The sequence below is a fragment of the Moschus berezovskii genome, chromosome 26, assembly GCF_049115385.1.
Source record: "Moschus berezovskii isolate FMDL1 chromosome 26, NW_MosBer_1.0, whole genome shotgun sequence".
In the NCBI taxonomy this organism is placed as follows: domain Eukaryota; kingdom Metazoa; phylum Chordata; class Mammalia; order Artiodactyla; family Moschidae; genus Moschus; species Moschus berezovskii.
The window spans coordinates 24,322,571-24,337,329 of record NC_142485.1 but is presented as its reverse complement, the minus strand read 5'-3'; the positions used below and the strand labels follow the sequence as shown (position 1 = coordinate 24,337,329).

Below are 14,759 nucleotides of genomic sequence, written 5' to 3'. Positions count from 1 at the left end.
TGAGTAGTTCTTTCAGTTCAGTTCAGTTGCTCAGTCGTGTCCGACTCTCCGCGACCCCATGAATCACAGCACGCCAGGCCTCCCTGTCCATCACCAACTCCCGGAGTACACTCAAACCCATGTCCACAGAGTCGGTGATGCCATCCAGCCATCTCATTCTCCGTCGTCCCCTTCTCCTCCCGCCCCCAACCTTTCCCAGCATCAGAGTCTTTTCCAGTGAGTCAACCCGTCGCATGAGGTGGCCAAAGTATTGCAGTTTCAGCTTTAGCATCAGTCCCTCCAATGAACATCCAGGATTGATGTCCTTTAGAATGGACTGGTTGGATCTCCTTGCAGTATAAGGGATTGAACTGTGGTGTTGGAGTAGTTCTTTAGCTGCATGTAAATTTGTGTATTTTCATCTGATGACTTGGTAACATGTTTTATGAATATATTGAAAGAGCTTGGGAGAAAATTTGCAGGGGACAAAATAGTTGAAAGTTTACCCATGGTATTTTTACTACCTCTTTTTTTCCCCCTACATTGGCATCTTATATTAGGTTTTATGTATAATTAAACATATATTATAAGTGCTTCATTTCTGAAGGACAGATTAGAAGAAAGTAGCCATATATAGATAAACTAGAATTTTAAAGTCAGTATTTCCTCTTTATTCTTCTGTCCATATGTGATAAGTAACTAGAGTCTCTGAAGTTGATGGTGACCAAAAAAGTGAAAGATCTGACCACCTTGATCTTGCATTAGTTATTCTTCTAGAGAGGTATTGGCAATAGAGATTGTATGCAGAATTAGACATACCATAGCAGCATTACCAGGTATGTAATACAGGGATGCCTGGTGTGCTGCAGGTCATGGGTCATAAAGAGTAGGACACAACTGGGCAACTGAACAGTTACCTGATAATCTTATGTGTAATAATAAAATAGTGAAGTATGTCAAATTATTATATCAAAAGACTAAACAAGATAGACTTCTTAAATTCATGAAATATATTCATGAAACATATTGTTAATCCTCCGTCCATGGGAGTCTCCAGGCAAGAAAACTGGAGTGGGTGGCCATTTCCTCCTCCAGGAGATCTTCCTGACCCAGGGAGCGAACCCACGTCTCTTATATCTCCCACATTGGCAGGCAGGTCCTTTACCACTAGCATCACCTGGGAAGCCTGTGTTTAGTACTATTATGCTACAACTTACTGAGCAATAACTCTCTGTCATGCATTGTGCTAAACACATAAGCAGTATTAATAATAGATCACAATTATATCCTTTATTCCTTTACCTAAATGAATTTATTATATCAGATTTAAGAAATGAATTTTAGTGGGAATCTAGATTCTAAAGTCTTTAGAGACCAGAAGGATAATTTAACTTCATAAAGAGGCTAAAGACAAGACAGAAAGAAAGTGGTGATAGTGAAAGTTTCTGTTCTGTTTTGTTCAAGCCCCTGACCACCAGTTTTTAATTTGTGTGTTAAAGCTCTGAATAGAAGAAACAAAGGAAATAGAATCCATAAGTTGACACCACCAAATAGATTTTTGGAATTTCCAAATTTTTCCATTTACACTACACTTTCAGAACTTCCTCAGCTTGAAAATTGTCAGACCAAAATCATTCATGTACCTGTAAAATTTACCTCCACATGAAAAGCTTTAAACATTGATAAGCTAGATTTATTTTTTCCCCCAGAGAGGGAAAAAGAAAAATTCCCCAACTCTTCATCACTAGAAAATCAAATGAATCAGTTAATTGTTTAGGAAGACTAATCTGCCAATCTGAGTTTCCATAATGTTCTTTTCAGAGAGATTTCATTTCTAGGTAACTAAGATCTGTAGTATGAAAGGCCATTTATTTAAAATACATAATTGTATAAAAACATTTCAAATATAAACTGTAGGAGGAAACAGAATAAGACGTTATATCCAGGCTCTATTCCTTTTCTGAATATGGAGCCTTGCTATAGATTTCAAAGTTGTTTTCCCATTGAGGTTCAAGCCTGTACAGTCAATACACAACTGGAGACTATTATCTTAAGATTCCATTAACTTGAAGGCCTAGTTTCACAAGTAAAATACTCTTTCCCCCCAGATTTTATTCATTCTTACTTATACCTCTAGGAAGTTCTAGTCTAAAGCACTATCTCTAGTCTCAAACACTGGTAAGAAAGGAATAAAATAAATATTCTGAAATACTAGCCAAAAAAAAAAAAATCTTATTATTTAAATAGGAAACAATAGAGTTTAGTCTCATGTGAAATGATTCATTTGGCTATATGGAAACAATCATCTCAAGATTTTTCCCAGATAACTGACTACTTCTCTAAAATAAGCATCCCTTTTCAGTGAGGCTATGTATTTACGGTAAAATTAAAAGACGCTTGCTCCTTGGAAGAAAAGCTATGACAAACCTAGACAGCATATTAAAAGCAGAGACATTACTTTGCCAACAAAAGTCCATCTAGTCAAAGCTATGGATTTTCCAGTGGTCATGTATGGTTGTGAGAGTTGGACTATAAAGAAAGCTAAGCACCAAAGAATTGATGCTTTTGAACTGTGGTGTTGGCGAAGACTCTTGAGAGTCCCTTGGACTGCAAGGAGATCCAACCAGTCCATCCTAAAGGAAATCAGTCCTGAATATACATTGGAAGGACTGATGCTGAAGCTGAAACTCCAGTACTTTGGCCACCTGATGCAAAGAACTGACTCATTGGAAAAGACCCTGATGCTGGGAAGGATTGAAGGCGGGAGGAGAAGGGGACAACAGAGGAGGAGATGGTTGAGCACCATCACTGACTCGATGGACATAAGTTTGAGCAAACTCCAGGAGATGGTAAAGGACAGAGGAGCTCAAAGTGCTGCCATCCATGGGGTTGCAAAGAGTAGAACACGATGGAGCAACTGAACAGCAAAGATCTGTTTTGAATCTGAAAAGAAGTGGCATCTAGAAAGTGCCCAGTTTGAAGCCGGACTCACAGCATTGCTCACGAGTGACAAGATCACAGGGAGCAGGACCACTAACTGTATAATTACATATTTACCATCCTCTTTGACAGGTGAAAATCACCAAGTCATGTCCAACTCTTTGTGACCCCGTGGACTGTAGCCTGCCCGGCTCCTCTGTCCATGGAATTCTCCAGGCAAGAATACTGGAGTGGGTACCTGTTCCCTTCTCCAAGGGATCTTCCCGAACCAGGGATCAAACCCAGGTTCCCCGAATTGCAGGCAGATTCTTTACTGTCTGAGCCACTGGGTAAGCTGAAAGTTGAAAGGCAGAGAAGTCAGATTGGTGTTACATTGTGGAGTGACGTTCATGATGTTCCAAGGGTGGAAAAGTTGAATGTGGTTTTCTGCAGTACGGAGGTGTGACTTAAGAACGTTCTGTATAACATTCTCTCATAAGGTCCCCGCTCTGCTGCACACACACCCAGCACTGTTTCAGCTCTCTGTGGAGATTTCAGCCCCAAACAACTGAAGAACGATGCTAAGAATTTTCAAATAGTAAAGCAAGGTGGGCTGGGAGAAAAATAGAACTGAGGTGATTTGTTCTGAAGAAAAAGAATCTGAAAAATGAACTTCATGGTCTGCTTCCGTGTACATTGTATTTTGAGAAACAGGTTTACAACATAAACTGATTCTGGGTTAGTCATGGCAAACCATTATTTCACGTGGAGCTGTTTAAACTCTTCCTTTTTCCATTTTAAATTTACAGTTTTACTCAGGAGGTAAATGATAAAGCAGTTTTGACTGTGAAAGAGAAGCAGGCAGGGAAACTTAGCAGTGTGAGTGGGGCGGTGCAGAGCAGAGCAGAGGAGGAGGGTGCATTAAAGTTTTAATTATATGTCATTCTCATCAGAAAGTTAAGAAGAATCAGATTAATGCTATCCGTTCCGTTCCGTTCAGTCGCTCAGTCGTGTCTGACTCTTTGCGACCCCGTGGACTGTAGCCTACTTACCAGGCTTCTCCGTCCATGGGATTCTCCAGGCAAGAATACTGGAGTGGGTTACCGTTTCCTTCTCCAGGGGATCTTCCCGACCCAGGTATCGAACCCGGGTCTCCTGCATTGGAGGCAGACGCTTTTAACCTCTGAGCCACCAGGGAAGCCCGATTAATGCTATATGGTACATTATTATCAAAATTGAAACAAGAAGACGAAAGTTTAAATTTATCTCCTTTGTATAATTCTCCTGTTAAAGAAAGAATACCCTTTTCTGGACACAGTCTCCCTGTCTCTTTTTTTTTTTTCCCCCTTCTCACTTTAAAATAGCAAACCTGGCTTGTTAGAGATAATCCTTATTAGCTTTAAGAACAATTAGCGTTGCAAGTCAAATGATTCATAGGAACAGAGCTTAAAGCTCACTCCTTTAAATGGGTTCTTTCATCTGGATGCACCTTTTGCCCCAAGTGGAATGTTCTTTCTTTTTCCTGAGGAGACAAAAAGGTTAAATTAAAGAAGCGCTGAGAAGCTTCTGGTGCTTGCTGTTTCGTGGAGCAAGGAGAAGGGAATGAGCCTCTTCTCTCCCAGTGGGCTCCCTGTAGCAAACTTGGATGAGCTTTATCCGCAGACGGTGGCAGTCCAGGAGTTTGTTCCAGGCATGTCTGAGCCTGTAGGCTAATGAAGGAACTAAGAACTGGCTCTGGAGCAGCCATCTCATCTTCCCCTAAATTTAAAGGTGTTGGTGCTGAAGCTCCAAATGTAAAAGCAGAAACAGAAGAAAATTCTAAACATAAATGCTATCTTTTGTACATTACCTCTTTCACTTTCCATATTCAATTTTCTGAGTGGAATTTTAAGAATTATAAAACTAAACTGAAGGAGATCAAAAATAAAACTGTCTCTGAACTATGCCTTAGTGATTGGGAGGAAAAACAATCTCAAAGATAAAATTTATCAATAGGTCAGAACTGCCAAGTCTTACATACTGATCCCTGCACATTGGAAGTTTTCAAATGTAAATGTTTATGTGTTAGATATTATGGAACCTGCTATAGAACCAGGGCTTCCCTGGTAGCTCAGGTGGTAAAGAATGTGCCTGCAATGCAGGAGACTTGGGTTCGATCCCTAGGTCAGGAAGAGCCTCAGGGGAGTGGCTACCCACTCCAGTATTCTTGCCTGAAGAATTCTATGGACAGAGGAGCCTGGCAGATTCAACTGAGCTACTAATACTATCACTTTCACTTTCATAGAGCCTAATAGAGTTCGTAACATGTCTGTTCTATTGCTTATCTAACAAAGAAATACACAGTATGAAATAATATTGTTTATCAAGTGTTTACTATGCAATCACATTTAGCGCTCACAGTGCTTATGAGAAAGGTATTACAGTCCCATTCTTCCTAGAAAGCTAAGATCTGACAGAACTGTCACAAAACACCCAAATTTACATAGCTGTTATGGTGATTGTGAGGCAGGGGTCAACCTTCATCCCTTACCTTGTCTCTCCACTGGACAGAATGTCCTTCTAAGTTCTTTAACCTTAAAAACTTCATTTCTAAAGAGCTTGCTTCTTCAGAATCTTAGAATTGTAAAGGTAAATGACATCTTAGAGCTATTTCAGCCCCACCCCTCTATTCTGCATATATAATAAAACAGAGAGAAAATAAGTGGCTTCTCCAGAACCAAAACCTAGAATCTAGAACTATAAGTTTATCCATTCTCTAGTCTGATTCCCACTTCATTTTTAACATTGGTCCCCCGCCCTCTAAAAAAGAAAACATAATGCTTTTCTCAAAGAAGAAGCTGTTGACAAAGCACTTCCCAACTAGAAGTCTAAAAAGTGGTATAAATGCATGTCACCCAGCCTTGACTGGATGTAATTAAAATTCATTCAGAGGCTTTAACCATTAGTGATTTTTTGCTTCTTCACTTACCTTATTCAGCAGCTAATCTCAAATCGCATCATGTCACTGTGTATCTGGCTACTGTTTGAAATATGATTACTTTTTAAAAATAAGAGCAGTAGTTACGAAAGATTAAAGAAACTCAAGTCCCTCAAAGAAATATCAATATTTGTCTTGTTTTGAAGAGGAATTAAGAGGAAACTGTATCATCTGTCAAGCACACTGTTAAGCATCACAAACCAAGCTCATAAAACTCCAGAAGTCATGGATGACAGTTTTTGTTGTCTGCTTTTGGAAACACAAAATCAGTTTTTCCTTCCTATACAGCTTTCACATTGTAAAGGAAATTGTAGGTATATAGATGTTTAGGTAGATAGAGAAATAGACGATAAACAGGTAGGATTAGAGAATAAAATCATCCCTAAAATATGTATATCAATTTTTCATGGTTTCCACTAGTAGAAAGGATTGCTCAGAGGCAAAATATAACAAGGACAGCAGCAACGACAAAAGTCCTTCAGTAACTGTCGTTACCTACAGAAATAAAAACAGATCTGTTTTTTAATATTTGAAGTGCATATGAAGATAAAATTTTATGAATTTTATTCTACCTTGGCATTAATTTTTAATGCAGAAAACAATTTGGGAGAAGATGGGAAGTAAGTATTAAATAAATTTTCCTTAGTGTTGATAGTCCTGAATATATTAATATAAAAATAAAATAGCAAATACTTGAAAATAATTCTTATAACTCTATTTGGGCTTCTCTATAGTCAATGAATAGCACCAAGTTTTAAATGTCATCATGTTCTGTTGCTTGCCCCTATTTTCTCTGTTATTTTGAGAAAATCATACATCCTTTCTGAGTCTCAATTTATGTATCAGTGAAATGGAAATAATTGCTAGTATTTTACAAAGTTATTAGAAGTAAATTTGTAAAATTATATATGAAAAGACCCAGTATGTTCACTGTGCCTGAGTCTTTTCCGTATAGTGTTAACATCAGAGTTGCTAAATTACACAATATATTTATCACATCTGTGTGTTCTCAGTGGGAAAAGCATTGTAATATGAGGTAAGCGGGAGCTTCCCAGGTGGTGCTAGTGGTAAAGAACCTGCCTACCAGTGAAAAAGTGAAAGTGAAGTTGCTCAGTTGTGTCCAACTCTTTGCAACCCCATGGACTGTCGCCTACCAGGCTCCTCCATCCATGGGATTTTCCAGGCAAAAGTAGTGGAGTGGGTCACCATTTCCTTCTCCAGGAGATCTTCCCAACCCAGGGTTTGAACCCGGGTCTCCTGCACTTCAGGCAGACGCTTACTGTCTGAGCCACCAGTGCAGGAGACTTAAGAGACATGGGTTTGATCCCTGGGTCAGGAAGATCCCCTGGAGGAGAGCATGGCAACCCACTCCAGTATTCTTGCCTGGAGAATCCCATGGACAGAGGAGCCTGCGGGACTATGGTCCACAGGGTTACACAGAGTCAGACACAACTGAAGCAACTTATCATGCATGCACGAGTTAAGCGTTCTAAATACAGGAATCAGCTTTGCACTAATTATCTATGTGACCTCAGTTGCTGCATTCACCTAAAACAAAGGTCTTCACTAGAAAATCAGTCCAGGAGAGGATGGATTCTGATTTTGTTCACTCATATAGGCTCTGCAAGGAGATTTGTTAAATAACAGAATCTAATAATGCAAGGGAGATTTCCCAGGTGGTGCAGTGGTAAAGAATCCGTCTGCCAGTACAGGAGATATAAGAGATGCGAGTTTGATCCTCGGGTCGGGAAGATCCCCTAGAGGAGGGCATGGCAACCGACTCCTGTATTCATGCCTGGGGAATCCCATGGTCAGAGAAGCCTGGAGGGCCACAGTCCATGGGGCTGCAAAGAGTTGGGCACGACTGAGCACACAAACACAACACAGTGACGCAAGGGATTGCAGTAAATCTCTGATGAAAGGCCCTGGCACTAGGCAGACCCAGGGTAGGAATACTGGCTCCATCATGCACTAGCTATGTGACCTAGGGCAGAGTGACTTCTCTCTGATTTTCGCTTTCCGTAACAGTATCATGACCCCAAAATAGCATTTATTAACTTTTTAAGATGGAGAATTAAGCAAGGTAACAGCTCAAAAGTACTTTGAATATTTTCTGCCACACAATAAATCCTTTAAACAGTGGGCTTACATGTTCATTTTTATTTTTTACTGCACCTTTGTCATTCTAATATTCATGAATTTCCCTACCATGGTTTCTAGGAACTTAGACTCATATGGCAGCACATTGACTGAATAATATCTGTCTTGAGTTGCCCCTGTGGGGATGGCTCTTCTGGACGCTTCAGCTATTGAGAGGATCCTCATACTTAATTCTCTTTTCCTGGATTGTGAAAATTCTGCACTGCTGAGATATAAATCTGGTGACAAGATCTACAAATTGTAGAATGAAAGCATCACAGTCCCCAGGGTGCAGAGACCATGGAATCATGCTGTTCTTGTGCTCTCAATCACTGCAAAATCAAAAGTTTCACTTATGCTTATTTATATGTTATAATAAATAACAACCCTTTCAAAAAAGATCTTCACAACCCAGATAATCACGATGGTATGATCACTCACCTAGAGCCAGACGTCCTGGAATGCGAAATCAAGTGGGCCTTAGGAAGCAACACTATGAACAAAGGTAGTGGAGGTGATGGAATTCCAGTTGAACTATTTCAAATCCTAAAAGATGATGCTGTGAAAGTGCTGCACTCAATATGCCAGAAAATTTAAAAAGCTTAGCAGTGGCCACAGGACAAGAAAAGGTCTGTTTTCATTCCAATCCCAAAGAAAGGCAATGCCAAAGAATGCTCAAACTATTGCACAATGCTAGTAAAGTAAAGCTCAAAATTCTCCAAGCCAGGCTTCAACAGTACATGAACTGTGAACTTCCAACTTCCAAATATTCAAGCTGGATTTAGAAAAGGCAGAGGAACCAGAGATCAAATTGCCAACATTGGTTGGATCATCAAAAAAGCAAGAGTTCCAGAAAAACATCTATTTCTCCTCTTTAACTATGCCAAAGCCTTTGGCTGTGTGGATTAAAACAAACTCTAGAAAATCCTTAAAGATGGGAATACCAGACCACCTGACCTGCCTCTTGAGAAGTCTGTATGCAGGTCAGGAAGCAATAGTTAGAACTGGACATGGAACAACAGACTGGTTCCAAATTGGGAAAGGAGTACGTCAAGGCTGTATATTGTCACCCTGCTTCTTTAACTTATATACAGAGAACATCATGAGAAACGCTGGGCTGGATGAAGTACAAGCTGGAATCAAGATTACTGGGAGAAATATCAGTAACCTCAGATAGGCAGATGACACCACCCTTATGGCAGAAAGTGAAGAAGAACTAAAGAGCCTCTTGATGAAAGTGAAAAAGGAGAGTGAAAAATTTGGCTTAAAGCGCAACGTTCAGAAAACTAAGATCGTGGTATCTGGTCCCATCACTTCATGGCAAATAGGTGGGGAAACAATGGAAACAGTGACAGACTTTAATTTTTTGGGCTCCAAAATTACTGTGGATGGTGACTGCAGCCATGAAATTGAAAGATGCTTGCTCTTTGGAAGGAAAGTTATGACCAACCTAGACAGCATATTTGGAGAAGGCAATGGCAACCCACTCCAGTGTTCTTGCCTGGAGAATCCCAGGGACGGGGGAGCCTGGCTGGCTGCCATCATGGGGTCACACAGAGTCAGACATGACTGAAGCGACTTAGCAGCAGCAGCAGCAGATAGCATATTACAAAGCAGAGATATTACTTTGCGTCAAAGCTATGGTTTTTCACATAGTCATGTATGTAAGTGAGGGTTGGACTGTAAAGAAAGCTGAGCACTGAAGAATTGATGCTTTTGAACTGTGGTGTTGGAGAAGACTCTTCAGAGTCCCTTGGACTGCAAGGAGATCCCACCAGTCCATCCTAAAAGAAATCAGTCCTGAGTATTCATTGGAGGGACTGATGCTGAAGTTGAAACTCCAATACTTTGGCCACCTGATGCAAAGAACTCATTCATTGGAAAAGACCCTGATGCTGGGAAAGATTGAAGATGGAAGGCAAAATGGACGACAGAGGATAAGATGGTTGGATGGCATCACCAACTCAATGGATGTGAGTTTGAGTAAACTCTGGGAGTTGGTGATGGACAGGGAGGCCTGGAGTGCTGCAGTCCATAGGGTCACAAAAAGCCGGACATGACTGAGCGACTGAACTAAACTGAACTGAACTGTAACAAATAAATTTAATAAATACAGTTTAAAAATGCCACACTGTTTTGCTCCCTTCCACATTAGCAGGGAAATAGCTTTATTATTTGTCCAGTTGTTGTCATTTGCCTATCTGGTTGAGTAGCTCTTTGGGTCAGTTTTGCAAAAGTTTAGATAGACTTTATATATTTAAAATAAATGCACACACACACAAACCTGCTCATACACATAATTACTCACAAACACAAAACGGACCACAATATACCTAATAAGAGCAATATGGAAACCAAAGAGTATTACTGGCCAGGCTTCTGATTTTAAGATTATATTCCTCTAATCTTTTCCTTTTTATCTGCCTTAAAAACTCAAATTGAAAAGGCTTATTACTCTTACATACATTTCATAAAATAATTGAGCTCTCCAAGTTGCTACTCTTGTAATTGATCAGCCCACGAAAACCTTTCCTTGTCTAATAGAGACATTATTTGTATACTAATGATTTAGTTACTATTATGTGAAATGACAAATATACTATTCCCAGTTACTTTGATAATGTAAACCTAAATATTATTAATATTTGTCTTTATTTGGACATTTCTAGTGAAGGCACAAATTATTCAAAAATTAAGTAAGTGCACCTATTTATTTTATATATGGAACTTCAATTTCCTAATTCTAAAAGTAAATAAAAACATGAGTCTTTACTGAAAATATCTGTGTAAACATCCTATTAAATGCTCCTTTAGCTTATAGACTTTTTTCCTTCTTCAATCCATCTTCCACATTTCTGCCAGACTTAAAAACAATTCTGAAATATAGTTCTGATGATGTTATTGTTATTTTTTTGGTGACTTATACAATCCAAAAATGTTTATAGCATGGTCCTAGCTTCCTATCCAACCTTCCCAAAGAGTCCTCCTCCCCTCATTAATCTACTCTGTTATAGATGCCAGGAGACCATTCACTGTTTTAATACATCATACATTTCATGCTGCCCCCAATATATGGAATTACATCTTTTCAATATATGGAAAACCTTCATTCATTTTTTAAGCTTTGGTCAAATATTATGCACATCACGATTACAAAATTTCCAATATCTGCTAATTTAGTTGCAATATTATAGGCACATCAGTTCAGTCAGTTCGGTGGCTCTGTCGTGTCTGACTCTTTGCGACCCCATGAACCGCAGCACGCCAGGCCTCCCTGTCCACTATTATGCAATTATGCACATTAGTCATGCACATATTATTAACTTTTATTTAACTGACAGATTATTTGCTGCTGCTAAGTCACTTCAGTCGTGTCCAACTCTGTGTGACCCCATAGACCAGTTAAGAGTAATGGAATTATATGTGCCATTTTATATTCTTCTGTAAAAAAACAAATCTTCATTTAGCTTTTAGAGCTACACAGAGGTATGTTTCTAGGTTTTGAATTTGCTTCTAAACATGCTTTATATAGTTCTTATGACTGAAAGAGAACCCTTTAACATCATATTGATCCAAATGGAAAAAGTGCATTATTGATTATACTTACAGTATTAAGATATCTGTTTACCATCCACAGTTTTGCAAAGGTGTTTATTGGAATTTCACTGCAAAATCATCAGTTTCTTGATGACATGAAATGTTCTTGAAAATTCATCAGGAGGTTTGCAATATTATATGCTTAACAAAACCAAATGGAATCGTTCATTTATAACTTTTTCAAAGAGTATGTTCCCAAGTGTCTTAAGTATGAAAGAAAAAAGTTATACCTGATACACTTAAAAAAATCTTTACAGAATATCAGAAAGACATTGCCAAACATTCATTTTAAAGTTATCTTTTCTTGCCACGAATTCCTTAAAAAAAAAAAGTTGTTTTCTTATTCACTGATAAAATAATGTTCTTATCTTGAAAGTGGCAGTTAAGTTTGTTTAGTTAATTATCTTCCAGGTAGCCTATGCTGACAGCCTGTTTTTCCTTCTAATGTGTCTAAGGAAGATTTCAGACAAAGAGTATAAGTGTTACCTCTGCCATTTTCTTGTTTGCTTATGTTTGCAATTAATAATCTGTAGTCTTCTTGCAGGATAGTTTGTAAGCCCTTTGCTGATCGTGTTAGTCTTAGTTTAATTAAAAATAGATAATATACCTGGTAAACCAGACACATACAACCTGCAACACACAGGAAGCTAAGAAAAGAACTGCAGGATCGCTTATGTTCTAGGTATACCTCCTACCAGATAGGTTTAGATCATTAAGTTATAGCATATATCCATTGTTAGTAAAGCTTATTTCCTTCCTTATTTTTAAAAATAAAATTAATTTATTAAATCCTTGGAGAAAATCAATAATTAATTAATCTATGATTTCATAAAAGTCTGTATGAAGAGCTAAACTTCATGACAGCTCTTATTACTTAGTATTTTTGTCATTTACACACTGACAGAAAATAAAATTTTCTGGGGCAGGGAGTTAATTTTTGAATCTTAATATAGAGCACAGAGCTTGCATGTGGATAATGAGCAACACATTTTTTGTTAAATTAGTGAATAAATTAATGACTCTGTTCCACGCAAACATAAACATTAAACTATACTTATTGATACAGTTGTATCTGATTTTTTGCAGGTACAGGTCCAATATGGCTGAATGAAGTATTTTGTTTTGGGAGAGAATCATCCATTGAAGAGTGCAGAATTAGACAGTGGGGTGTGAGAGCCTGTTCACACGACGAAGATGCTGGGGTCACTTGCACTACATAACGTATCATATTTTCATTCACATTTTTTAAACCGTTACAAAGTGATTTTTTTCCTTTGCTTCACTAAAATCAGCTTAATTAATATTTAAGAAATTAAGAATTTTGTCCACAGAAAAGGAATATTTAAAAATCACTAGATAAACATATAAAATAGCTTCATATGTGCTTCAAATACCTATATCAGAACCATTTCAACTTCTCTAGGTTTTTCAATGGCATTTTCTAATGTAATGACTTACATATTGAATTGCATATATTGAAGTTTAAGGCTTCTGGATTACAAATGCCAGTGATAAAGGAAACACTTCCCAATCACTGGCTACAATTTGTATCTTCACTACAAGATCACAATTTTTGCCTTCTTTGTAATCTATTTAGTTGATTTTAATGTAATTACTTTTTGAATAATGAGAGGATTGAAAAGTTTTCTTTTGTGCCAAGTTGGCAAAATCTCCAACCCATACACATTTCTAAAGGAAGAATCTTAGTCCAAGATTTCTGTGCAATAACTTAGCAGTTAGGTAGTAATGTTCATGATATGTTTTGGCCATGATGAAAAACTCATCAGGTTTTACCTGCTCAAATATTGACAAAGTCATTACTAACATGACTAATCACATGGTCATTAATAATAACATGATTATTTGACATGGTCAAGTGTTGACAGTTTTGTTGTTTTTATATATTTTTTTAATACTTAACCATTAAGTTAGTTGAAAGCAAGACATATGAGAAAAAGCAAAGGCCCACCATCACTCTATGTGTCCATATAATTAGCAGGTCAAAAATGTCATTTTATAACATAGAGCTCAGCTTGCTATACATTTTGAAGGAAGACGAGTAATTACTTTGTTACGATGCTAGGACTGTGTTGAAAAGGTCAGTTTTAATTAATAGCATGCAAATATCCTGCCTGCAGAAGGAAGTATCAGTGACCCATCTCTGTAGTTTTTCATTAAGAGAGTCAATATTTACAACCCAGAGAGAGAGAGAGAGGTAATCTTCACCCCTAAAGGGTTGATGACCCTGAGAAGCCAGAATAGTGCCAAGTTTATCCAATAACTCAGTGAATGTGCCCTGCTGTCTAGATGTACCGGTAGAAAGACAAGCAATTTCTGTTGAAATTCAGCTTAATCTCAGTCCTCAGAAACATAATTTTCAAGTTTCATAAGCCCAACTCAGAGAAACATGTGATTAGAAAACCACTTAGTATAGGATGGCCCTACTATTCTTTCTTTAATGATGATAAACAAAAGCATGGCCTTAAGCATTTTTTCATATCCTGAAGCCTTCACAAATAGTACCCAGATGATAGACTCAGTGCCCTCTCACTTGCAAAGGCAAAAATGTGATGTTGGAATTGGAACTACTGGAAATGGTCTGCTGAAAATGCGCTTTATCACAGTCCACTCTTCTAATTGTACATAGGTGGTTTACTCCAGCAGTGTAGTTTTGGAATTAAGTGTTGAAGGAGCCCCTCAGCATAGAACCAATCTGCAGATACTAAAAGAGGTGGGTTTTGCTGTTATTGTTGCTTTTCTTTGGGTATGTTTGGGGTTTTTTGGAGAGGTTTATTGCTTTAGCTCCTAGCATTCAAAAACACTAGTTGAACACAAGCAAAGGAACAGAGGCTTTAGTGACTACCCACAGGGAACAGGTTTTGCAAAATTGTTCAGGGAAGTAACAAGAAAAACAGACTTCTACAGTCTTAAACAAACAAAAAACCCAGCAAATCACTGGGAACGGGGAGAATCTACTTTTCAGAGGTACCATATTATAATATTCAAATGTCCAGTGTTCAACAACAACAGCAAAAAAAAAAAAATCACAAGGTGTATAAGAAACAGAAAAGTATGATTTAGTGAAAGGAACAGTATGACCTTTGACAGAAAAGGTCACTGAGGAAGTTTCAGTGTTGTGATATTTGAC

The 14,759-nt window shown here is 38.1% G+C and overlaps 1 protein-coding gene across 3 annotated transcripts in view; it reads left to right on the top strand.

Annotated features, from left to right (window-relative positions):
- The window catches only part of MSR1 (macrophage scavenger receptor 1), an 81,413-nt gene extending 67,704 nt beyond the window's left edge, over window positions 1-13,709 (top strand). For all 3 annotated transcript variants that reach the window (XM_088832616.1, XM_088832617.1, XM_088832615.1), the window contains exon 10: window positions 12,698-13,709. In XM_088832616.1, the coding sequence (XP_088688742.1) occupies window positions 12,698-12,831 (134 nt within the window). In that variant the 3' untranslated portion in view covers window positions 12,832-13,709. The remainder of the gene's footprint in view (window positions 1-12,697) is intronic.
- The last annotated feature ends 1,050 nt before the right edge of the window (window positions 13,710-14,759 follow it).